This window comes from Vipera berus (assembly GCF_964194415.1).
Source record: "Vipera berus genome assembly, chromosome: 11".
In the NCBI taxonomy this organism is placed as follows: Eukaryota; Metazoa; Chordata; class Lepidosauria; order Squamata; family Viperidae; genus Vipera; species Vipera berus.
This window is the reverse complement of record NC_138214.1, coordinates 5,053,116-5,078,494: the sequence shown is the minus strand read 5'-3', so window position 1 is coordinate 5,078,494 and position 25,379 is coordinate 5,053,116. Positions and strand designations below refer to the sequence as shown.

General features: G+C 42.5%; 1 protein-coding gene across 5 annotated transcripts in view; it reads left to right on the top strand.

Moving 5' to 3' along the window:
* THOC2 (THO complex subunit 2) overlaps window positions 1-25,118 on the top strand; it is a 37,929-nt gene extending 12,811 nt beyond the window's left edge. Inside the window, exons 13-39 of one of the 5 annotated variants that reach the window (XM_081336587.1) lie at window positions 2,584-2,625; window positions 3,514-3,644; window positions 3,738-3,839; window positions 4,514-4,598; window positions 5,351-5,444; window positions 6,267-6,347; window positions 6,639-6,735; window positions 7,656-7,773; window positions 8,762-8,941; window positions 10,178-10,342; window positions 10,672-10,947; window positions 12,314-12,455; window positions 12,690-12,847; window positions 14,282-14,410; window positions 14,705-14,836; window positions 14,939-15,123; window positions 16,225-16,400; window positions 16,773-16,866; window positions 17,835-18,313; window positions 19,052-19,110; window positions 20,849-20,884; window positions 22,331-22,468; window positions 22,690-22,759; window positions 22,851-23,011; window positions 23,325-23,401; window positions 23,493-23,540; window positions 24,894-25,118. In XM_081336587.1, the coding sequence (XP_081192713.1) occupies window positions 2,584-2,625; window positions 3,514-3,644; window positions 3,738-3,839; window positions 4,514-4,598; window positions 5,351-5,444; window positions 6,267-6,347; window positions 6,639-6,735; window positions 7,656-7,773; window positions 8,762-8,941; window positions 10,178-10,342; window positions 10,672-10,947; window positions 12,314-12,455; window positions 12,690-12,847; window positions 14,282-14,410; window positions 14,705-14,836; window positions 14,939-15,123; window positions 16,225-16,400; window positions 16,773-16,866; window positions 17,835-18,313; window positions 19,052-19,110; window positions 20,849-20,884; window positions 22,331-22,468; window positions 22,690-22,759; window positions 22,851-23,011; window positions 23,325-23,401; window positions 23,493-23,520 (3,435 nt within the window). In that variant the 3' untranslated portion in view covers window positions 23,521-23,540; window positions 24,894-25,118. Of the gene's footprint in view, window positions 1-2,583; window positions 2,626-3,513; window positions 3,645-3,737; window positions 3,840-4,513; window positions 4,599-5,350; window positions 5,445-6,266; window positions 6,348-6,638; window positions 6,736-7,655; window positions 7,774-8,761; window positions 8,942-10,177; window positions 10,343-10,671; window positions 10,948-12,313; window positions 12,456-12,689; window positions 12,848-14,281; window positions 14,411-14,704; window positions 14,837-14,938; window positions 15,124-16,224; window positions 16,401-16,772; window positions 16,867-17,834; window positions 18,314-19,051; window positions 20,157-20,848; window positions 20,885-21,088; window positions 21,293-21,595; window positions 21,645-22,330; window positions 22,469-22,689; window positions 22,760-22,850; window positions 23,012-23,324; window positions 23,402-23,492; window positions 23,541-24,893 lie in introns of those variants that run through there. The other 4 variants (XR_014027582.1, XM_081336589.1, XM_081336590.1 and 1 more) reach the window with 4 other exon arrangements.
* Window positions 25,119-25,379: the final 261 nt, after the last annotated feature.

Genomic DNA, 25,379 nt, shown 5'->3' with positions numbered 1-25,379 from the left:
GAATGTTCCCTAAACAAGTGGTCATAAATTGAGGATTTTACGTATAGAGTTTTGAAGGGGTACTTGAGAAATGGTTATTCAGAGCAAACAAAAAACTGCCCCCCCCTTTTTAGGCAACAGAGTGACCTTCCTGTATATCAGGTTTAGCTAGACTAGCAAAGGTTGCCAGAAAAAAAAAGAAAAAAAGATTGGACACGTCTAATCCCAAATTTGGAAAATGAAAACCAAGGGAAGAAACACCCAACTTTAAGATGCATTAATGTTTGGGGTAACGCTGCCCCAAGTTTCAGCTGCCAAAAATACCTTTCTTTGAAGTTGTTCCCTAATTCTGAATTACCTTCACTTAACAATTCTGTTTTTTGTTTTAAATCAAGCCCTTCTGGATGTTCACAATACCCCTTTTCCACGGAGGTATCTGTAGACGTCTTACAGCTCTCGTTCTGCTATTTTTTCCAGGTTTAAAATGACTATTTTTAAACTGTTTCAAAAAGCAAGCAGCTGAAGGGAAAACTGAGTCAACGTAGGTCTTTGCTGACTTCAATGGCCAGTTTAAAACAGCGAGTCGTTAAAACTGTAGAAGCAAGTTGACGTTTTTATGCCTGGTTCTGTCACGTTTCTTCAGGAATTCTGCTGCTAGTAGTTACACATACAAATAATGTGTCTAATAAATAAAACCGTGTTGCTGTCAGTCTACTCTGAGAGGAAAATTACAATCTTTTTTTTTTAATACAGCAGAAGTGCCGGGTATAATTCCACTGTTAAACAGCTGACAGACAGTTAGAGTAGATCCTGTACAAACTACGGTGAAATTTATCTCCTAAACATCTGTTAATTAGATAAGCCCTTGTAAACCCAAGTCAGGATTTGGCAGGTTGCTGAGAGCTACCTCCAGATGTCTTGCAAAAAAAATATATGCGGCGTAGGGTTGAGAGCTGATTTTGTTTTTAGTTCGCAGGTACAAAATGTTTTGACTTGTCTGCTCATTTCAATAAGGGCTTGTTCTCAACGTTTTTCTGATTGGCAGATATCCCTGACCCCTCTTTGGGATAATGTAAATAAGCAGCCTTGAAGTTTACGTTCTTCTTTTTTTTGGGGGGGTGGGGGGGGACAGCTTGGAGGAAGAAAATAATTATTTATTTTAAATCCTGTAATTCCCATTTTTGTCTCCTAAAAAGAATTCTACAACTGGCTGACCAAAATACATTAAGTACATGCTTAAATCATGGCACTCCTCTAGAAGTAATGTTAATTAGAAAAATCTGTTTCCTGCCTTAAAGTAAACTTTTTCCCTCCATTCGCTGGGTTCATGCTTTGTGCCGAGTTATGTTTTGCTCGTGGTCTGGTTCGGTTGCATTGCGTTTCCTTCGTTCACACAACGTCAAAAGTAGGGTGTGAACCCAAGCTGGTTCTTTCAGGATCGGCGTGGACCATTTCAACTACTCCGGAAGTCCTGAGCTTAAACCGGTTTTATATGGACACTCTTGTTGAAGTTTGCAAGCTAGGTTGGCCGAGACCTTTGTGTGTTTTCTTGTCGCCATTTTGGAAAGGGGAAGCAGGTGATGTGTTAAGTGCAAAGCTACGCCTAGTAATGCCAAGCTACAGTTCAGTGTTTTAAGTGTGAGTCAGACCACTTAACAGAATAACAGAGTTGGAAGGGACCTTGAAGATTTTCTAGTCCAGCCCCCTGGTCAAGCAGGAGACCCTATAGCATTCCAGACAAGTCACTGTCCAAGTCTTTTTTTAAAAGCCTCCAGTGATGGAGCACCTACAATTTCTGAAGGCAAGCTGTTCCACTGGTTAATTGCACTCACTGTCAGGAAACCTCTCCTTAGTTCTAGGTTGCTTCTCTCTTTGATTAGTTTCCATCCGTTGTTTCTTGTCCTGCCTTCAGGTGCTTTGGAGAATAGCTTGACTCCCTTTTCTTTGTGGCAACCCCTGGGATATTGGAGCATTGCTAGCATTGCTAGCATTGCTTCTTTTCATTAAACTAAACATACCCAATTCCTGCAACAGTTCTTCATAAATTTTAGCCTCCAGCCCCCTAAGCGTCTTTGTTGCTCTTCTTTGCACTCTTTCCAAAGTCTCAACACCTCTTTTAGAATGTGGTGACCAACACTTCCTCTGTAATTTTGTGGACTCGATCACAATTGCTCCCTAATTTTCTCCTTTGTAGGTTTAGCCAAGGCGGGAAAGAGATGTTACACAAGTGTCACGTACCAAGCATTCAGTGGTTTCAAATGAGGCTTGAGGTCTTCTAACTGTCGACATACAAACAGTCATTTGTGAGAGTAATTTCTTTGTAGCCAACTGAGGATGGAGATCCGTGGTTCAAGTTCTCCTCCGGCTGCGTGCCACATTATGGAAGAGCCCTACTGCAACCTCTTCTTTCACTTTCAGAGGTTCAAAAAAAAATTAGATTTAGATCCGCCATGATTGCTCTGACATGACAGATTTAGATCCGCCATGATTCCCTCTGAAACGTGGAAGAGGAAAGGTTTTCGTTAACATGCTTGGGATTGTGTCTTTGCTCTGAAGCCATGGCATCGTAGCAGTTCACCTCCTTTCTTTCTTTTTTTCCTGTAGTACCAGTTGGACGGAAGCAAACAAGAGGACAAAGAAAAAATGGTAGGTTCTTTTAAAATACCTTCTTGACAGAGCTTGTAATAGTTGACGCAAGGTAGAACTAACAATCGGCTATCCGGGTACACTTTACCCGTTGTTGGCTGACCTAGGCATTGTACAAGCAACAACCCCACGGGGCTGACTCTTTTATCACCTGCCGTTCTAGTTGTCTTCTGGGTAACGATGCACAGTCTCTGAACGTATATTATTTCACAGCCTCTCTAGTCCAGGGGAGAGAGGCCCAGTGCTTGTGTAACGAATCCATGTCCGTTTATGGAATTGCAAAAAAGAGCGTTCCAACAATTGAGAGGTTGCACGACTCTGGAACAAATCTGTTTTTAGGGAAGGGAGAAGATGAGAAACGCTGGTGTCTTCAGGATACCATGCATACATTCTGTACCTCCTTAAAATTAGTTTTCACTGTCTACATTATTACTTGAGAATGCTTACAAACCCCATTTCCGTACGAGCATTTTCAGAATACCCAAAGTTATTTCTAGGCTCAGGGTAAGCCCAGGGTTTGCTAGCTGCAAATTCCTCTTTACTAAGAAGCCCCGATTCGTTACAATTTTGTCCCGTTTTGAGAGGGGGACCTCTCATTGGGTGGATTTGATGGCAGTGGCTCCCTAGTGTTCTTCTTTGGGGAGGGAACGAAGTTGGGAAGGGGACATCGTACAGATGTCACCAACTCACCGATCGTCTTAATTTTTCTCTCGTTTTAACGATTTCAAATACTGAGTTGGGATTTTTCTAACCACTGAAGTGTAAATAGCGACGAGTCGTATGGGAAAGTTATGCCTGATAAAGTTGTAATCAGACTAAGCAAATTAAAAAGAGGACCCAACTTAACTAATATTTTGGTTTTTTCCCCTTCTCTTCCCTATTCGCCAGGAGATATTATTCAGCTGTTTGCTGAGTATCACCGACCAGGTTTTGCTTCCTTCTCTTTCCCTGATGGATTGTAATGCATGTATGTCCGAGGAACTCTGGGGGATGTTTAAAACATTTCCCTATCAGCACCGGTGAGTAATTACCTAGAATGCTTCAAATCCAATATTTCAGTGCCTCTGGAACACTATGTCAATGGCTTCCTTTTTCCCTGCATCCAATACTAGGTATCGTCTCTATGGCCAGTGGAAGAACGAAACCTATAATAGCCATCCATTGCTAGTAAAAGTTAAAGCTCAGATAATTGACAGAGCCAAATATATAATGAAGTAAGTTAAATATTTGTTTGAATAAGCATTCCTATTACGTATGGGCAAAACCAGATGCTCCAGAATGAAATGTCCTGGATCAGTCTAGCGTGGAATGTCTAGTGTGTTTGAATGTTCTAGAGAAGCCTAGCATGGACTGTTCTGGAGAAGTCCAGAACATTCTATTAGTCCTCCAAATCATGCTGTTCTGGTCATCGTTCAGTTTTTGCAAAAGTTAATTTTCTTAGCCCCAAAGCAGTTCTTGGTGTTCTCAGAAAGTTAGTTTTGAACATATCCATTCTTTTGCATACTTAGATAGAAGAAAATCCTATTTTATTCAGGGGAGTTTATTCATAAGATATGTAGGATTGCTGACTAAATTATCTGACAAGAGTGCCACGCTTATATTTCCTGAGGTATAACATTGAGCAAAACTTCCTATAGTCAGTGTGAAACTCCAGAACTATTGTTTAAATAATGCCAGCTTAAATAACGAAATAAGGGATGAATTAAAACTTGGTTAATTTTTTTTTCTGGATTAAAAAAAATCCATACGTGGCATCTCACAAGTACTTTGATTTACACTCCTTAAGTTTAGGACAATTAATATTCATTATATATGAAATATGACCATATTTACTTTGTAATTAGCAGAGAAAGCTGCAAAAGAACTAAAGTACGGTATTCTCTTACAGGCGTTTAACGAAGGAGAACGTAAAGCCTTCTGGAAGACAAATTGGGAAACTGAGTCACAGCAACCCAACCATTTTATTTGACTATGTATGTGGCAAGATAAGTTGCGATATGTATCTATTGTCGCAGCAAATGTGCTGAAGCTGCGTAGTTTGAAACATAACTGAGTGCAAAAAAGCACCTGTTTTTATCAAAATTTTACAATAAATAGTCCTATGAATGCCCTGTAACTTGACTGTTAGTGGGTAAACGAAAGGAAATGGTTGAGTGAGAAGAGATTGTAGTCCTCAGGTTAGAGTGGCAATTGGGACAGGAAATTTTTGTCACTAATTCGGTCATAAAGCACAGCGTCAGAGAGTCGCGTTGCTTAGTGTTGGCAATACCAGCAATCCTGGTTGCCATTGTAACCCCAGGACTGTGCAAGTCATTAAGCATGAGAAGGCAGAAGTTCAAGGCAAGCAGGCTAGTAATGAGTAAAAAACTTGCCAGAGCAACTTTTGCCTTCCTGCCGGCTTCCCCATTAAGTTTGCCTATGGGAAACCGGCAGATATGACAAGTCGTGATCACATGACTTGTCTCACTGTGATGTTATCGCAAGCCAGGCACCGAATGCCTGGGTCACAATTGTGTGATCACAGGGACAGGACAATGGCCGAAACTCTTGAGAACCCATCTTAAATCTCCCTCGTTCAATTCCTTCCTAACTTCGAATAGTCAATGAATGAGGAGTTATAACCCAAGGACTATCTGCAAATCACAGAAACAAAGAAACCGAAGCGTGTGAAACGCTCATCAATGTTTAGATGTAATCTTGAAACGTTTCACTTACTCTTTTTCAGATTTTGTCCCAGATACAGAAATACGACAACTTAATAACGCCAGTTGTTGATTCGTTGAAATACCTCACTTCACTAAACTATGATGTTTTGGCTTGTATCCTTTGCCAGTTTCCTAGAAGCGTGATTTAATCGTGTTTTACGTTTCTGCTGCCTCCGTTGTTCCTCACGAGTGATTCCAGGTTGATCCCTTGCTCACCATTTAGGGCTAATAGTTCTTGCCGTACTTGAATTCAGACTCAGAAGTTTGATCTCTCTACCCCGTGACTTACAGCTTCTGAGTTTCTTTTCGCTCAGTTATTTAAAGCATTTTTTTTCTTGCACCTTTCGAAGGCGGTAACAATTCCTTTTCTTTTGGCCCTGTGGTGCAGATTTTAATTTTTACCTAACAGGGCGTCAAAGGATGCCGTTAGTTACAACTCTTCAATAGAATTAAGCCTCAGTTACACAATCAAACAGTCCACCCCGTCATAGAACTGCAGCTTTTCCCAAAGAAACTCCTTAAGAGTGGGATTTTTTTTTTCTTTCCTTCCCTACTTCGTTTTAAGAATTAACACCATTGGGTGGCGATGGGAGGGCTAGGAAAATATTTCCTTTCTTAGTGTGGTATTTACTAAGAAATGTAACAGCACACCTTTTGATTCCTTGTCTTGAGGATTCAAAGTGAGGTCCTCGGTTGTTTTTCTCGCAGACGTTTCATTACCCAACTTCATAATGTCAGCGCTGTGGCTGATGAAGAACTTGATGAAGTTACATAACTGGGCAATGAAAACATCTGCAAGCAAACCGTGGAAGAAAGCGCCAGAGACCACAAATGTTCCGTCTCAGCAGACTTATCTCAGATGTCAGCACCCTGTAATGTGTTTTAAGGCTAACATTAACAACAACTCAGAGGCTTTCTTCCTTAGCGTCATCCAAGATTGCATAATTGAAGCCCTGGCAAATCCCGAGAAGGAGAGGATGAAGCACGACGATACAACAATCTCCAGTTGGCTTCAAAGTAAGCATTTGTTCTTTTTTGTGCATTTTGTCCAACTAAAATGACTGGGGGCAGCTGATCTTTTTATTTCCACAGCAGTCTTCCAGAAGTGCGCAGAGGGGTTTACAAAACAAATGAAAAATGCCATCTTAAAACAAAAGCTACGATGCTTTCCACACGCATCTGCTGGAATATTGGGGAACTACATAACATGGGTAGCAAAAGTATTAATGTCTGGCTTAACTGAGGTCAGTACTAAGTTGTTAGGTAGTTACCCTGATCTATTTCTTTTTTTCCCCTGTTCCGTTTTAGGCTTAGCAAGTTTTTGCGGTGCTGTTTTTCGAAAATACCCGATAGAACTTGCCGGACTCCTCCAGTATGTGGCAAATCAACTCAAGGCGGGAAAAAGGTGAGTGGAATGCAGCTGTCTTTGTTTTTCACAGCCATCCTTGTTAAACCCAGGACTAAAACTGCTCGGTTTAATATCTCAAAGCATGGATGGGTGGGTGATCAGACAGAGTTCTTTGACTGCCTTCCAGCTCTGGATTGGGAGATTTAAGCAGGGCAAGTCAAACTGCATTCTTTTTTTAATAAAATCATCTTGTAACATCTGTGGAGTGCATGTAGTCCCCTCTGCCTCCCACCCACCCCCAGCGTGGTTTAGCTAGGGCTTGTCTTTGCCATAGCTGCCCTCATTTAAGTGGAGAAAAGCAGCTTGTGCTTCAGAGATAAAGCACTTACTATTATTTATTAAATTTGCTGCCCATCTTGCTGCGATTTCTATTTATACACTGCCCGGAGTCATCCTGTGTGGGAGACAGACAATTTTTAAGTCAGACAGCATAGATGGAGATAGAAGATAGACAGAAATAGCACTTATATACTGCTTCACAGTGCTTTACAGCCCTCTCTCAGTGGTTTAAAGAGCCAGCATATTTCCCCCTACAATTTGGGTCCTCATTTTACCAACTTCAGAAGGATGGAAGTCTGAGTCAACTCCAGACTGGGTGTAGACTTAGCCTACAATACTGCATTCTAATTACTGCACCATCATGGCTGTTCTGGATGGATGGATGGATGGACGGACGGACGGACGGACGGACAGACAGACAGACAGACAGACAATATGGATAGATTATAGATAAATAGACAGCAGACAGACACAGACACAAATAATTTCCGAAAGTATTCTGGGAGGGTCCTGATATGATCAGGGCTAATATACACTTTACTGTAAAATCAGTTTCATCTCCATGCAATCCCAGGTCTTGGTTTGGCTTTATTTTATTCCCCCTTATTTATTTTCTTTTCCCCCCCCCCCCCCTGTAGTTTTGACCTCCTCATTTTGAAAGAAGTGGTACAAAAAATGGCGGGAATTGAAATCACCGAAGAAATGACCATGGAACAGCTGGAAGCCATGACTGGCGGGGAGCAGCTGAAGGCAGAGGTGTGTGTTGCATGTTTTGAAGGGAAAGCAGAATAGGGGGGGAGGGATGAAAAACGCAGCAACTAAATCGCAGGTTATTTCGCCTCCCATTTGCCCCTGATGAAATGTTTAGTTGATTTCAAAGAAGAGGGGAGGTCAAGCTATTCTCCAAAGCACCTGAAGGCAGGACAAGAAGCAACAGATGGAAACTAATGAAGCAGAGAACCAGCCTAGAATGAAGGAGAAATTTCATAACAGTGAGAACAATTAGTGGAACAACTTGCCTCCAGAAGTTATGGGCACTCCATCTTAAAAACTGGAGGTCTTTAAGAAGATCGTTAAGAAGATCATGGTATAGGGGGAGAGACTCGAAGACTTCCAAGGTCCCTTCCAACTCTTACTCTGTTAATCTGTTAGGATGGCATCAAACTAGCAGGACAAATCAGTGGCTCCCTATTGGATCTAGCTCCATTTTTAAACCTATTTTTAATTCGGTGTAATCTCGAAGCCTGGCTGGGTGAAATTTTCTAAACTTTGGGGGGGGTGGGCAAGAGAGAGACTGAAATGAGACCGTTTGCGTCTACAGATAGTCCTTGACTTAACAACCATTCATTTGGTGAGCATTCAGAGTCACAACGCTGCCGAAAAAGGTCGTACGTTTCCTTTTTTTCAGCGCTACCGTAACACAATTGAACACAGTCACTGAACGAAAAGTTGTAAGTCACGGACTACCTGTTCCGTATCTGCTGGCCCCTGCAGTTCAGAATGAAAAGCCAGGTATTGAGTCTTGTTTTAAAGGACAAATGATGAACAGTCATGTTGCCACGTATACAAGCAAGTTATTTTTTTGCCGCAACCCACAAAATGACAGATTGTTTTCAAGTAGGCCAGGAAGCAACAAACGTTTGTTCTTTGATTTTCGAGTGGCAGTCATTGGGGAGGAAAGCTTTCTTTCTCAGCTGGGTTTCTTCACTTTGTTGTTCTTGTTGTTGTTGTTCCTTTTGCTCAGGGAGGATATTTTGGCCAGATCAGAAACACAAAGAAATCTTCTCAGAGATTAAAAGATGCCCTTTTGGACCACGATCTCGCCCTCCCGCTGTGCCTTCTCATGGCGCAACAACGCAACGGCGTGATCTTCCAAGAAGGAGGGGAGAAACATTTGAAGCTGGTGGGGAAGCTGTACGATCAGGCAAGCGGGAAAGAATCACGTGTTGTTGCTCTTTTTAATTACCTTAAAAGGTTTAAAAATGCCTCCACAGGCAGACAGGATACCAGAAGGCCGGATGTGCCTGCTGCACGAGGTGGAATTGTTTGGGTTGGCTTGAGTTATTATCTGTGCTGTGCAGGTAGTCCTGGATTCACAACCACAATTGAGGCAAATTTCCAGGGCTAAGAAAGACAAGGATGAACGGAGCTTTGGCCCATTTGGTGACCTGGCTGCTGTTGTGAAGTTAGTAAAACATCTCCCAAGTGAATCCGTCTTCATTGACTTTGCTGGTCGGAAGGTCACAAGGGGAATCGCATGACCCCGGGAACACTGCGGCCGTCATAAATATGAATCAGTTGCCAGTCATCTGAATTTTGATGACGTGACCCCTGGGGACGCTGGCGACGGTTGTAAGCGTGAAAAATGGTCCTAAGACGCTTTTTTCAACGCCGTTGTAACTTTGAACAGTCACGAAATGAACCGTTGTAAATTGAGGACTACCTGTATTTGAAATTAGGTGATTTCCGTCCTGATATGTCTGTGGAGAATTCTGTCAGGGTTGTCCCAAAGGTGCTTTTCCAAGAGGCAACTGGACTTGTTTTTCTTTGAAGGTGTTTTTTTTCCCTTCTTTTTTCTTCTTCAGCTCTGACCAGATGGTGAGAAATGGAAGGATTTATATTCCTTGCAGCCAGCTGGTCATTTTCATTCTTTTAGAAGAGACATGTCAAACTCACGACGTCACGTGACGTCACGCAACGTATCGGGACAGTTTTGCCATTGCCGCCAAGGGGAGGCACGGCTTCCGCATGACGCATCCGGCCTGTGGGCCGGCAGTTTGACACCCCTGTTTTAAAAAGTCGTTGAGGCCACTTGGGAGATTTGTCTGTGTCCTCAAACTTCCAAGTAGCCTCAACAACAGCTCTAAAAGAATGCAAATGACCAGCTATATACAAGGAATATAAATCCTTCCACTTCCCCCACCATCTGGTCAGAGGTGAAGAAGCTTCTTGGATAAGGAGCGAAATGTCTTCAAAGAGAAACAAAGAAGTCCAATTGCCTCGTGAAAAAGCACCTTTGGGCCTTTGCTCCTGATAAGAATCTGGTCGTTCCCTTACGTCAGGCACACTGGCTGAGAATTCTGGGAGTTGAAGTCCACAAGTCATAAAAGGGCCAAGTTTGAAGACCCCTGCCTTATACCTTTGTGTTTTTCTCTTTTAGTGCCACGATACTTTGGTACAATTTGGTGGGTTTCTGGCATCCAATTTGAGCACAGATGATTATGTTAAGCGGGTGCCTTCTATCGATGTCCTCTGTAACGAATTTCACACTCCTCACGATGCGGCTTTCTTCCTTTCAAGACCTATGTACGCGCACCACATTTCGGTGAGTACACGTTTCCCATACGCAGAACCCTTTTCTGGATTATATCAGATGGGAATTATATTAGCCATACTGGCTGGGGCATTCTGGGAGTTGAAGTCCACAAATCTTAAAGCTGCCAACGTTGGTCACGCTTAGGACTGTGGATTATATCCGACGGGGATTATGTCAGCCATGCTGGCTGGGGAATTCTGGGAGTTGAAGTTTACAAGTCTTAAAATTGCCAAGGTTGGACACCCCTAGACTTAGGCCTTCTATGTTTTGCTTAAATGCAGTAGATTTGACAGGAGAGATGATATATTTGCCGGTGCTTCCTTTTTTCCCCTAACCAGTCAAAGTACGATGAATTGAAGAAAGCGGAAAAGGGGAATAAGCAGCAGCAGAAAGTCCACAAATACATCACGTCCTGTGAGCTGGTGATGGCCCCCGTTCACGACGCGGTGATCTCCTTGCACCTGCCGAAGGTCTGGGATGATATCAGTCCCCAGTTCTATGCCACCTTCTGGTCCCTGACCATGTACGACCTTGCGGTGCCCCGTGGCAGCTACGAGCGGGAAGTCAATAAACTCAAAGTCCAAATGAAAGCCATTGAGGACAATCCAGACATGGTACGTATCCAATTGGAAAGTTCTCAGTGAAATCCTTTTCTTTACCAAATACGTAAGACTGTGAAAATACACGTAGTCCTCAGCTTACAATCGCCATTGAGCCCAAAATGTCTGTGGTTAAGTGAAGACATTGATTAAGTGGGTTTTGCCACCTTTGTTAAGTGAATCACTGCAGTTGATAAGTTAGTGGACACGGTTGGGAAGTGAATCTGGCTCCCCCAGCGTTGTGATTCCTCGCCAGCCAGTGGATCCAGCAGCTGAGTCTGAGGAATCATGAGGAAGAAGAGAGGCCTGGAGTGACATTAAGAGTCAAAGGAAGGCTCTGAGGAGCTCCAAGGCTTACAGTCGGACGAGGAGCTTGGCCCCTCTACTCGCGCTCAGGCTGAGACACAGCTGTGCTGGGAGCCTGAGTTGGACAGTGATGAAGCACAGCTGGAAGATATCCAGGATGGGTTTTTTGGTCCTTGAAAACATTTCACTTGTCATCCAAGAAACTTCTGAAGAAGAACTGGAGAATCTTTTTGGATGACAAGTGAAACATATTCAAGGAGGGGGGGAAAAAACAAAACAAAGAAAGTCCAGTTGGAGAAACACCTTCAAGATGTGCAGTTTGCTTTGCAAGGCAGGCTACGTTGCGAATGCAGTCTTTGTTGTTTTTTTTCATATGTTTGATTGATTTTTAACATACACCTTGACATTTGGTAAACATCGTGTTGTCTGGGTTAGTATTTAAAAAACAATGACAATTTCTATAATTCTATAGTCCACATAATAACTTTACTTGGTTTCCTCTTCTTCCAATAATATTTTCTTTAGCCAACCTTAAATTAGTACAGTTCTTATTTAAATAAATGACAATTGAATATGAACCTTCTTCTCATGTTCCTGCAAATAATAACCACATCAGTATAAAGCTTCCTTTTCATTGACCATCTTGATTGCCTCATCATAACTCCGGTTTACGTTCTTATTTAAATTTGTTTTCCCCACAGTATTCAAAACATTTTTACTGGTTAAGATTTTCTCAAAATTAGTTACGCTTAAATATTTAAATCTTTTTTTCCCCCATACAAGCCAACACATTTTTTACATTATTCATATCTTAAAAGAAAATAAGAGCAAAAAAAAGACAAAACAGAGAAAACTATCTTTTATATAAACTATCCCAACATTTTTATATTTCTCGTGCCAAAAAAAAAACACAAAACCCAACAGAAAATAAAAAGGAAAGAAGGCATACTATATTACTTAAGTTTAGGGGCTCATCCCTCTTAAACTAATCTTCATTTACATTCAAAATCTTTCCATTTCTTTAATCATATTCAAATGCAGTGGGTTGTTTTTTTTTAATTTTTCCTCCTGCTAGCCTCTCAATAAAAAGAAGAAAGAAAAAGAACGCTGCACAGCCCTTCAGGATAAACTTCTCGAAGAGGAAAAGAAACAGTTGGATCACGTCGAAAGGGTGTTGCAACGACTGAAGCTTGAAAAAGACAATTGGCTTCTCGCGAGTAAGTGGTGCTGGGGTGCGCTCCTTTCTGCAGTGTTTCTTTTCTCAAGCTTGGCCGTTTTAAAATGTCAGGACTTCGACTCCCAGAATTTTCCAGCCAGAGCACTGGGCTCTGGAATTCTGGGAGTTGAAATCCAGACATCTTAAAACGGCCAAGGTTAAGAAAACACCATTTATAGACTCGCAGTGCATAACAGTAACCGTTTCTTCCCTCTTTTTCAATGTTCTTTTGAAGAGTCGACGAAAAACGAGACCATAACCAAGTTTCTGCAGCTGTGTATATTTCCTCGCTGTATCTTTTCTGCCATCGATGCTGTTTACTGTGCCCGCTTTGTAGAGCTGGTGCATCAACAGAAAACGCCCAATTTTTCCACACTGCTTTGTTACGACAGAGTAAGTCCCTCCTAAGTTTGGTTTCCGATTCCCTTAGAATCATTGAAAGGCCATTTCTGTCAAGGAAGAAAATACACACATACACACACACACACACACACACACACACACACACATATACACATACAAACTCGACGGGGCTCCGACTGACAAACCCAACGAAGTAAGCAGAGCTGAGACGATCCAATCTCTAATGCAAAACTTTATTGAGTACACGATTTCGGCACAGGTGAAAGGAAAATCAGCTCTAGTTAACGTGCCTAAATCAGTACATTGAAAGCATAGAAAGTTCCCTTCCCTCTAATCATCCAGGTCACAATATCCAATTAAGTGTTAGATACTTGTTATGAGAGAATGTCTTTGGTTCTCAATAAGCAGCTTTCGAGTGACCTTGATTCTCATGGACCGGCAGCTCCATATCTGAAGTCTGCATTCCATTCACCCCTCCCCCTCCCCAGGCAAGTTAAGAAGCAGTAATGCATGAAACAACGTTAAGCTTAACAAGGCTATCATATGTATGTATGTAGGCACGTATTTATCAAATTTTAAAGCTGCTTATCTCCCTCACACAGGGACCCTGAGTGACGTACAAATAAATTTTACTGGAAGATTATTTTATTTTATTTTTATTTACTCAGTACAGCAACAGATTAGCTGCAAAATTAGCAGATTAGCAATGAAAGGAGAAGTAGTGGGTCACAAGCCCTCACCTAGTTCCCCCCTCCTCCTCTTCCTCCCTCCATACTTTCATCTTAACAAAATAGAAACCTACTGTCAGAATCCATTTATATCACATTCATAAATGTATGTTTAAAACATTATTTTCCCCCCCATGGAATTCTGCCATCTCCCGAGGAAGGAGGAGCGGATGTGGATTCAGCCTGCCTTAGGTTATTTCAAAGACCAAGGGAAACCTTTTGAACTGGGGGAACAAAGTGGAGGGTTAGGGAAGCAGGCATCTGGCCTGTGTCTCCATTTGAATCTGTAAAGGAAGAAGGCAATAACCATAAAGATTCGAAGTTCCCTTTTTCCCACAAAAGGGATGACACGAAGTAAAATGATGGGGGGCTGACCAAATGGGGTTGAGGGAAGGGGGGTTGAACCGGGAACTCTTTATAAAGTTTCAGTCTGTGAAACAATACCAAGTCCTGTCTTGTATTTCCACAACCAAGCATGTCCTAGAAAAAATTCCTTTTGGACTAGAACTGACTCCAAGAGTTTTTGTTTTCCTAAGACGTGGAGTGGGGTGGGTCCTGACACCTACAAAGTCCCAGACTGATAATCCCAGAAGATTCCTCTTTAGTGTGTGTTTTAAGGGAAGGAAGGAAGGAAAGAAAAGAAAAGAAAAAAAGAAAGAAATGAAAAGTTAGGAATACTCAAACCTCTTTCTTTTACCTTAACATTTTTTTTATTTTATGCATGAATTTCTTCTAGGTGTTCTCCGATATCATCTATACAGTAGCCAGCTGCACAGAAAATGAAGCTAGTCGGTACGGTAGATTTCTATGCTGCATGTTGGATACCGTAACCCAGTGGCACAGCGATAAAAGCGTATACGAAAAGGTAATGTTTAAAATAACGCAGATGCCTGATGTGTTTGGTACATTCCAAAAACACACTGACTACCCAAAATATTTTCTTTTTGAATTTTTGACCGATGAAGTTAACTCGGGCGAGGAACGAAACATCTCACTTTTAATAAACCTTTGGTCCAGCTTGTCATGATTTTAACCTTTGGGCCTGGCTGATTTGAGTCTTCATTTCCATCTATTTAAAAAGGAATCAGGAGTCAGTGGAGAGAGTTTAACATTAGTTAAAGACCATCCTACATTTTTTCCCCCCGTTGTTTCCATGCAGGAATGTGGTAACTATCCCGGCTTCATCACTGTGTTACGATCCAGCGGTTATGACGCCGTGAACAAAGCTGACCAGTTAGACTACGAAAATTTCCGGCACGTGGTGCACAAGTGGCATTATAAGTTAACCAAGGTAATTCAGGAATGAGGTTGACCCCTGCCTGAACAGCGGTGAGGAAAGCCTTGCGTCAGATCTTATTTTTCTGTGTTGTTGTGTTTTTTTCCCCCCCTCCAGGCGTCCGTACACTGTCTGGAAACCGGGGAATATACCCATATCAGAAATATCCTTATTGTGCTGACCAAAATTTTGCCGTGGTATCCAAAGGTGGTGAATCTGGGCCAGGCCTTGGAAAGAAGAGTCCGTAAGATTTACGAGGAGGAGAAAGAAAAGAGACCCGATCTATATGCGTTAGCAATGGGGTAACAAAACCAGTCCCTTCCGAAAGAAACGAAATTTAAATTGTGTAATCAAAAAGACACCCTAACGCTGCAGAAGCACTATTTGTGTGTGTGTGTGTTTGGTGTTTTGCCTGATGCCAAAAAACCGTATTCTCAGCCATGCGGAGGACAAGGGGGCGTGGGGGTGTCGGTGTGAGATTTTTTTTTAATTGTGAAATGGTTTATATGTACATAAGAAAAGGTTTTGGATTAACCAACCCCCCCCCCCCAAAAAAAATCTTTTTCTCAGGGTAAAACCTTTCAAAGTTTTTATTGCCTATCCTCTGGTTGAATAAAATGGACCGAAGAGAGAGAAATGGGGGGGGAAAGGATCACACCGTTAATAAGTTCAAACCCTTTAAATTGGCGGTCTGTCTTGATTAAAACAACCGCCCAGGTGCGCTTACCAAGATTAGTAATAGAACAGAATTGAGGTTTTCCAAGAATGAGATGAGAGGGGAAAAGGGTCTGGGAGGGTTAGAGGGGAAAAAAAAGCAAATAAAAGAGCTATTGTGATAAAAGTTTTTGTAAAAGCCAGAAACAGGAGAAGGAAGGCTTAAATTGATGGTCTCTTTGGCACAGGAGTTGGCTTTGCTTCCCTTCTTGCCTTTAGGTCACTTGCTAAAATGGGCAAAATTCCCTTAACCAGCGTCTCCCTTAGCAACCTCAATTGTGCTCATAAGTCGAGGACCACCTGTACAAACCCTGTCGTGAAAACACGGGAGTTTTATCTTTCGTTTTTAAGGCGACTTCCGTCTTTCTGTTTCAATGCCAACAGTTTAGAGCAGGCCAAAAAAACAAAAAAAAAACTTTGGGCAACTTTTGACAATGAGGGATTAAGCAGTCGCTGGAGGCTTAAGAGAACAAAACCAGACACACACACACACACACAAGCACACACACTTGTACCAAACCGAGCATTGGTCAAAAGAAGCTACCCTGTGACTGTAGTGAAAAATCCCTACGTTTTTCTTTCCTGAGCAGTAGTGTTTTCCTGTGTGTGTGTGTGTGTGTGTGTGTGTGTGTGTCTTGCTTTTCGGCCTGTGTGTTCTGCCCATATTTAACCCTTTGTGCGGCTTTCAGCTATTCTGGGCAGCTGAAAAGTAGAAAAATGGTTCCTGAAAACGATTTCCATCAGAAGGACCTTCCTACCCGGAACGCTGTGCCCACCATGGTGCAAAACGGGCCTGGGGGAGCCGGGCTGCCTCCACTCACGATAAACACAGCTAAATTGGAAGAAACCACTGCTGAGGAGACAGGTGTGTTTGCTGCCATCCTTGGCAAAGCCTCATTTTTATTTTTATTTTTATTTTTGGACTACATGCTGCGGGGAGGGGGTGGTGAGCACTGTCAGCGCACTAATCATTCTGTATGCACCAAGCTGTGGCTTGAATAACATTTGCAGAGTTTATTTTCAGTACGTCCGTGATGTCATTTTTCATCACCACATTCCTCTCCTCTAAAAATCACCCCACAACCCACCTCTTTGGTCTTTGCAGATTGCCCAGTACGCAAAAGGATGCTAACCAAGTGTTGTTGTCCCTCTCGAAATGTTTACGCTGTCACTTAATCGACGTTTGTAATTTCTTCCCTTCTTTTTTCTTTTCTTTTTCTTTTTTTGTAAAAACCAGATAAGTTGAAGGAGAAGTCACAGGGCGCGGTGAAAGTGGTCAGCAAAGCTGCCAACGTGACACCCAAAGTGATTGCGAGCAACGGAAACAGCAGGTGAGGGCCGGGCTGCCTTGGTATCTTTTGAATGCAGAATCTCCTGGCGGGAGGAGGCGTTGGGCTGCTGAGGATAGAAAAAACCCTGGGAAAAAGAGATAAATCTTTTACTGATGCTTCCCACTGCTGCAGAAAGCAACACGGGAGCTTTGGTGGGGGTGGGGTGGGGGGTGTCACTGCATTTGGAGCCCCAAAAAGTGGCCTCTGGATTCTAGCTCATTGGCCACCTGATCCCATTTCTCCGGCCCCCCAATAGAAATCCCCAGAGTTAAAATGGTGGTGTTTCACCCCTTTGTGCTCTGCTGGGAGGCGGACTCGACTGTCTTCCCAAAACGACAGCTGGGTGATGGGAAGAACAATTTCACCCCTGCCTTGGCATCCTCTGAAGAAGGGACGCCCATCACAGTCGCCCTTTGCAGATTGGCAAGGTCTGTGAACGAGAAGGTGGGATTAGGTTTTAATTAGTCAACCGCCTCCGGTGGGAACTCTCCCATTGGGTCCTCAAGCCACAATTGCTAATCGTTCATTTTCAGCAGAACGGTACAGGTAGTCCTCGACATGCGGCCTACAGTTGAGATCGAAACTCCCGCCGCTAAGCGACACAGTCATTAAGGAAGTCATCACGTGACTGCGCCCAATCCTGTAGTTTTTTTTTTGCTGCCCTCTTTAGGCAAATCCAATCTTCCCCCATTGATTTTGCTTGCTGGGAAGGTTGCGAGTGGCGGTCACATGACTCCCCCATGATGCCGCAACCATCATAAACATATGCTGGTTGCCAAGTCACCCCAGTTGTGATCCCATGATGGTCATAAGCGTGAGGACCAGTTCCTTTTTCCAGGGCCATCGTAACTTCAAATGCTTGCAAAACAAATGGCCGTAAGTCAAGGACTTAACCTGTACAGATACTGCTAAGGGCAACGGTTTAAACTGTTCCGATGCTAACGCTCGCTTCCTCGTCTCGGGCGCAGCAAACTTGTCAAAGAAAAAGAGGAGAAAGAGAAATGCGGGAAGGAAAAAGAGAAGGAGAAGAAAGAGAAAGTTCCAGCTGGCACTCCTGAAGCTAAATTACTCGGGAAAGACGGGAAGGATAAGCCGAAGGAAGAGAGGGCGAACAAGGAAGAGAAAGCAAGAGAGGCCAAGGAGAAGACACCCAAGGCTGACAAAGAGAAGGAGAAAATCAAGCGAGAAGAAAAATCATCCAAAGAGGAAAAATCCAAGATTATTGTGTCCAACACCGAGTCCAAATTAATGGCGGACAAGGAGAGAGAGAAGGAGCCGTCAAGAGAGAGAGAAGTGACCAAGGAGATGATGAAATCCAAGGAAATCATTAGAGGAGGAGGAGGAAGTGGAGGAGGAGGAGGAGGAGGAGGAGGAGGAGAGAAGATTCCACTTGCTGGGTCCTTGAAGTCACCTGTTCCCCGGTCAGAAACGTCAGATTCCGAAAGGGGTAGGTTTACACCCTATTTTGTTTGGGCCAGCTTTTAATTTTCCTAGCAAAAGAACATGCCACTAGACAGAGATGATTCGTCACTCGCAGCTGCAGCAGCTGAAAGGAATTCCACGGAATGTCCAAAGTCACCCAGCGGGTTTCCATGCCTAAGGCAGGAGGACTAGAACTCTCCATCTCCTGGTGATTGGCCCAAAGTCACCCAGCCAGCTTTCGTGCCTAAGGTGGAACTAGATTTCACCGTCTCCTGGTGATTGGCCCAAAGTCACCCAGCCAGCTTTCGTGCCTAAGGTGGAACTAGGTTTCACCGTCTCCTGGTGATTGGCCCAAAGTCACCCAGCCAGCTTTCGTGCCTAAGGTGGAACTAGGTTTCACCGTCTCCTGGTGATTGGCCCAAAGTCACCCAGCCAGCTTTCATGCCTAAGGTGGAACTAGGTTTCACCGTCTCCTGGTGATTGGCCCAAAGTCACCTAGCCAGCTTTCATGCCTGGCAGGACTAGAACTCACCGTCTCTCTCTGGGTTTCCAACCTGGTGCCTTAATCACTGTCTGGGCTTCATCCATTTTGAAAAGGCGGCCTCAATTAGTTGGCCAGTCAACAAGTTAAGCAGGTGTTGACGTGCCAAGAAATTGGGCCTCTTGGCTTCTGTAGACTCCAGTACGGAGACTCCATTCACTTGAAAGGTTTAACCTCCCGACTTCTATCTCTGTGTTCTCCCCCACCCCCTTGTTTTTCCAGAACAAAAACGTCGCAAAATAGATACCCATTCTTCTCCGTCACATTCCTCAAGTGTAAAGGTTAGTATGGCCTGAGGAAGGCAACGCCCATTTTCTAGGCTCTCATCTAACGTGGAATGCCAGTCTCGACTTCCTTCCTTCAAGTTTGGTGCCGAGTTGAAGCCTTTGGAAGTTGTTATTATTATTATTTTTTTCCCAATGCATTTTAAAAAAAAATGCATTCCTTTTGATTGGTTGGTGGACTCTTTTTTTATTATTGTCATTATTATTTTCAAAAGTAAATGAAACGGAAACCTCTTTTTTTTTATTAGAGGAAAAAAAGAAAGAAAGAAATTAAAACTTCAAGGACCTAGCACAAAGTGTTGTAAATAGAGTATGGAAATATCAAGATGATGATGATGATTTTTTGTTTTTGTTTTTGTTTTTTAAAAAAAGTGCAAACAAGCCAGAAGTGCCTACGCCAATTTTTTTTTAAAACAGTCAGATATTTATATATTTTTGGAGTGCAGTGGTAGCTACAAGCAAGCGAATCTCTCTCAGCACGCACGCCGAGCGGAGCGTGAGGGTGGTGTTCTTTCTTTTTTGTTGTTGTTGTTGTTCCTGCCTTGATCGGGAAGAATCGATCTGTTAAGCCTTGAAGAATTTCGTGGAGGAAACCGGGAAAGTGGAGGCGTCTTTACTACATTCATCAGGCTGTTTATTGAGCGTCTTCCTGCTGAGCCAAGAGAAGTCTTGAGTCCTGTTTTTTTTAAAAAAAACAAAACAAAAAAAAAGTCTCCTTGGTGATCAGCTCTCCTGTAGTTGTGTATGTTCAGGCAGCCCGTGGGCCACCCACCCTGCGAGGTTTGTTTGTATTCCACTGAGTTCCCACTCTGTTGAGCTCTGCGCTCTGCATAACCCAGATGTGGCAGCCCAGCCTTCCACTCAACAAGCGAAAAACCCCAGCAGCCAAGCACAGCACAGCCCTAAACCCCTGGGCTGCAGCCTCCTTTGAAGACTCAGGGTAGCGATTTCCTTGCTCCATGTTTTATTCCCTTTTTATTTCCCAAACCGCCCGTGCTCATGGATTCTTGTGAGTTTGCAGTACGGTTGAAGCGTGCCCAACTGTAAGTTTAACCGATCACTTATGTCCGCGCACTGGGCCGTGTGGGGATGTCGCTCTGACTTGCCAACCTTTAAAAGAAAATTAAAAATTTAAAGAAAAAGATAGGCTCTTTGAAGAAGTTGGCTTGAAATGGAGACTAGCTAGAGCAGGGCCCTTGCACCGTGGGTCTAGAACAAGCCTTGATTCTCGGGCTGGTGCTCTTTGCGTTTCAGGGAGCGAGCGGTAATGGTAGCCAGCTCGGGGATGCGACAGTGGCGGGAAGCACAGTCCTCTCTGATGTCAGTTTTTATGTTTTGCTTTCAAGAGAGCAGGGTAGGAACCGTGCAAGGGAGTAATGCCACCCAATTAACCCTAAATTGCAATTTGCCCCCCAATAATTAGACTGGAAGTATAACTTTTACAATAAAGATTTGGCAAAGAAAGATAGTGGGGGGAGGCAATGTCATTTTAAAAAAAGAAAAAAAACTAAGAGCGCATCTGCTCCGTAGCTCGTTTGGTTGATGTAATTAGCCTAGGGTTGTGTGCATACAATTGTCTTTTAAGAAAAGTATTAACCCTGTTTTTATTCCCGGAGGGGAAGTTTTTTTTGTTTTGTTTTGTTTGTTGTTTTGAGGTTCTGCCCCGATTTCCCACGCTGCAGTGCTTTCTGGGAACGCTCTCAGCTTACGTGTCATCTCCATTCATTTTCTGCAGGACAATCTCAGCGAACTCAAGGACTCCGCAGTTAAGGTTTGAGTCTTTCGCCCTTCAGCTTCCGGGTTTTTTTAAAAAAAAATTTATTTTTTTAAAAATGGCTTTTGCAGTGGTGAGGATGATGATGATGATGATGATGTTGAAAGGTTTGGTAAAGGAGCAGAACAGCAGAGCTTGGCAAGGTTATCAGTTGCGTACGGTTGTGGCAAGGCAGCGTTGTGTTCTCTTGCTCTGTTGCAGCTTTTCACAGACACTTGGTGGTTCCTTATGAAGAAGACTTATTACAGATAGTCCTCACCTTACAACTCTTCCTTTAGTGACCATTCATACATACAATGGGACTGAAAAAACAAATGACCGTTTTTCACACCTGCAACCGTTGAAGCATCCCCAGGGTGACGTGATCAAAATTCATGCACTTGGCAGCCGACTCACATTTACGACGGTATAAATTTCCCCCCAAATTGCCTTCCTCGGACACATGGCTGTCCCGTTCTTTTAAAATAAGCTAAGGTCTCTCTCCCTGGTAACTGCATGCAGGCATCCACATCGTTTTCTTGAAACAAAAGAAAAGTGGTTCACAGTTCCTGTCCAAACATTAACCAGGTTTTACCCTGATTAGCCTTTTCAAGATCAGCCCAAAGGAGCTGATGCCACCTGCCATAACTGCTTGTTTAAATAACTTGCAACCAATATTTGGAACGTGGCCAAACGCCTCTTTTCATCCCTGTTTTTCTCTGACTACAGACCTATGAAATTTAAGCTGCCTTCACAGCAATCTCAGTGCTGTTTTGAGGTGATTTTTATTTTCATGGCAAAAAAAATATATGTGAATATCTGGTTGCGGCTTGTGATCGTTCAGTATATTTCCAGCATGATATGAAACATCATTTTATATATATACTTTATTTATATATATATTTTATTTATATACAGAATATATATTCTGTATATATATATATGTATATATGTATATATATTCTGAATGCTTAACAAACATTTAATATACATACATACATACATACATACATACATACATACATATATATATATATATATATATATATATATATATATATATATATATCCGTAGATTTTCACGGGTACAGGTATGTAGGTCTTGGTGTATTCGGGTCTTTTCCCATGTAAGGGTGTCTTGGCAACGTTTTGATGAGGTCCCACTCGTCATCTTCAGGCTGGTGTCTTCGGCTTCATGCGAAGCCGAAGACACCAGCCTGAAGATGACGAGTGGGACCTCGTTAAAATGTCGCCAAGACACCCTCAATCTTACATGGGAAAAGACCCGAATACGCCAAGACCTACATATATATATATGTATATGTACACACACACACATACACACATATACATAGATATATACACATATATACATACACACATACACCAGCATTTGGGAGCAAGATTGAGTGAATTGCCTTGGAAGCGATGTAGTAATTTTTTGATATTGCTCTGATTTGACAGCACCACATTAACCACTCCACTCCAGCATTGTCCAAAAGTAAGGAGAGAGAAGTAGACAAGAAAGATTTGGACAAATCGAGGGAAAGGTCCCGAGAGAGAGAAAAGAAAGATGAAAAGGAAAGGAAAGACCGAAAAAGGGTTTGTGATTTCTGCATATTCATGACACTGAGCACTAAGATAACACATTATCTCCAGCCTTTCTAATAAAAATGGCTTTGAACAACAGTCTAGAAGCTTATCGTTAAAAGCCACTGGGGAGGAAGAAGACCACAGCTTTAACAGCTCAGCTCGTTTTAAGCCTAATATTTACAAACTCGTGTTTCTAAAAGAAACCTTGCCTTGATGTTGTACCCATCTAGGATCATTCGAATAATGACCGCGAAGTTCCCCAAGATTCAACCAAGCGTCGGAAAGAGGAAAACGGAACAAGTATGCGCTCTCCTGCTTCTCTCCTTGATAATTAATGCCTTGTTGGCCCCATGGGTGGCTTACTGACAGCTGATTTGTTTGCCCTGTCTAGCTGGTTCCTCCAAACACAATAAGAGCGAAAGTCCTTCCGACTCTCCCCCTCGTTCCAATGAGAAGGACAAAGAGAAGAACAAGTCAAAATCCTCAAGCAAGGAGAAAGGAGATTCCATCAAAGTTGAAAAGATGGAGAAAAGCTCTTCTGGAAGCAAAAAGGTTAGGCGATTCTTTATTTTTCTGGTTGACGATAACCAAAATCTCCCTTCATTTGATTAGGTTGCGTATTGGACTTTCGGCACTTTTTGAAGCTTATTTTTCTTTTCTGGACCAGAATTGGGTTAACCAGAACACCATTAATAGGTTTGGGATTATTGAATGAAAAAAAGGAAGAATGGGGAGAAAAAAACGAATTAACTAGTTTATACAAAAAAAACCCACAGTATTCCCTGATCCATACAGAAACTGCTAAAGTGTGATGTGTTTAAGCCGTATTTATTTATTTTTTTTCCTCTTGTCTCCTTTTGTCTAGGAGTCCAGGCATGATAAAGAGAAACCAGAGAAGAAAGAAAAACGGGATAGTACTGGGAACAAAGAAGAAAAAAAACAATATCCTTTTGCTGTGCTATCGTTCACGTTGGTTGACCTTGTTTTCTAAGAAACTCTTTTCAGAAAATGATTCCCTTAACATTAGATCCACCCATAAATCTTCAGACAAGCATAGATAATGAGCACTGTTCTGACCAAGGTGAGCATAATTTTGTTTGACTTCTCATTGGAGATGGAAGCAGGTACTTGCCACTCATTCCTGTTGAGAATGACTTTGAAGGCATTGACCATTCCATATAGGTTAGGTGAGGGCTACAGGGATGTTCTCTATTAATAAAATTGGAGTTTCTCTGTGAAGTGGCATGGATGAGCCCTGAGACTGTATTTAAATCAAAAGGTAAATGTAGGGTTTCAATATTTCTGATAATCCATTCCCATAATTATATCCTGTCCGGGGTCATCCTAACGGCCAAGGTTGGACAACCCCTGCTCTAGATGCACAAATGCCAAAGGGGAGCGTTCCCATTACCATTGTGAGTCACTGCAGACGTAAAATGGGTCATCACGTGAACAACCCACTTTTACAACCCTTTGGTTTTGCAGCAGTCACTCGGTGAACCCATTGTTTGCTATGAGGCTTTTTTTTTCCTTTTTTTTTTGCCTGAAACCAAAAATAAATGCCCGTTTTCAGCCAAAAATGTAAAATCGGTTATGTGGCCATGTGACGCTGCAATAAATACGGTCATCAATAAAAGAGAATATTTGTAGCTCAGGGTTGAAAGGAGGGCCCTTGGTGCTCACTGGGCTTGGTTGTTTTCTTGCAGACGTTTCATGACCCAAAGTAGGTAACATCATCAGTTACCTAGTTTGGGTCCTGAAACATCTGCAAGACAACAGCCAAACTCAGAAAGCACCAAGGGCCCCCTCCAATACAGTCGTGTGACTCGTCTAGGGGGATGGGCCTGGCCCTTAGAACTTCACAACCAGGTTGTAAGTCCCTTTTGGGGGGGAATCTGTTGCAACTTTGGATAGCCACTAAAATGACCAGGCGGAAGTTGAGGACTACTTGCACCACCTTGGGTTAAAATGTTGAAGATGTTAGGCCAATATCTGTAGGGAATGAACAACGAGAACCCAGAGGAAGAAACTAGAGTTGATCTCCAAAGTATAATTTGTGGCTACACGTAAACTCCCTCATGGGCTAAATTCACTTCATGTCAGAGGTGAAGAATCAGGATCATATGTGAAGCCTACACACAAGAATCTAATCAACTAACAGCCATCACTAAACTGACTAGATAAGAGTCAGCAGAATTCAAGGGGGAACTGGACTTGAAGCATTTGTGGACACGTAGCGATTCTAGGCTAAGTCCTCTCTTGACTCCGCCCCCCCAGGCTCTGTCTCTTCTTCTCTACCCTTCAGCTGCATGCTAGCTGTACTTTATTGAATGAATTGGATCAGTGGTGGACCATTCTCATAACCTAAGCTTGTTTTAGCTCTTGCTTCTTTCATGAAACATATCTTAGTGATTGCACTTCATTCCCTTTTTAGGGTGAGGTTCAAAGAAGAAGATGGTGAGCTGTGACGAGACGTGAATTTTCCAGACGTGAATTTTGATTGCACAGAAGATTGTGAATGAAGCGGACCTGTCTCCATCTCCTTAAATTATTCACCTCTCTGCTTTATTTCTCTCCCGTTGCTGAAGATGTTAATGGTTGAGTTGTACATTAGTGTAATTTTAACTCGTCGCTTAAGTTTCTTAAACATTTATTTTCAGTACTGGCTGGAAGTGTTTACCTGTTCCATATTTTTTAGCACAATGTGCTGCCAACAGTTGCCATCGTGCAAAGGAGGGGTTTTTTTTTCATATGTACAGAGTTCTTACTTTAGGTTATCGAAATACTTCCTCCGTTTAGCCGTTTTTATTTTATTTTTTTCCTCCAATTGGAAATGCGTTATTTTAGGTGTTTGGAAAAAAATCAACAACAACAACAACAACAACAAATAAACCGTTATTGAACGTTTGGATTTTACCTC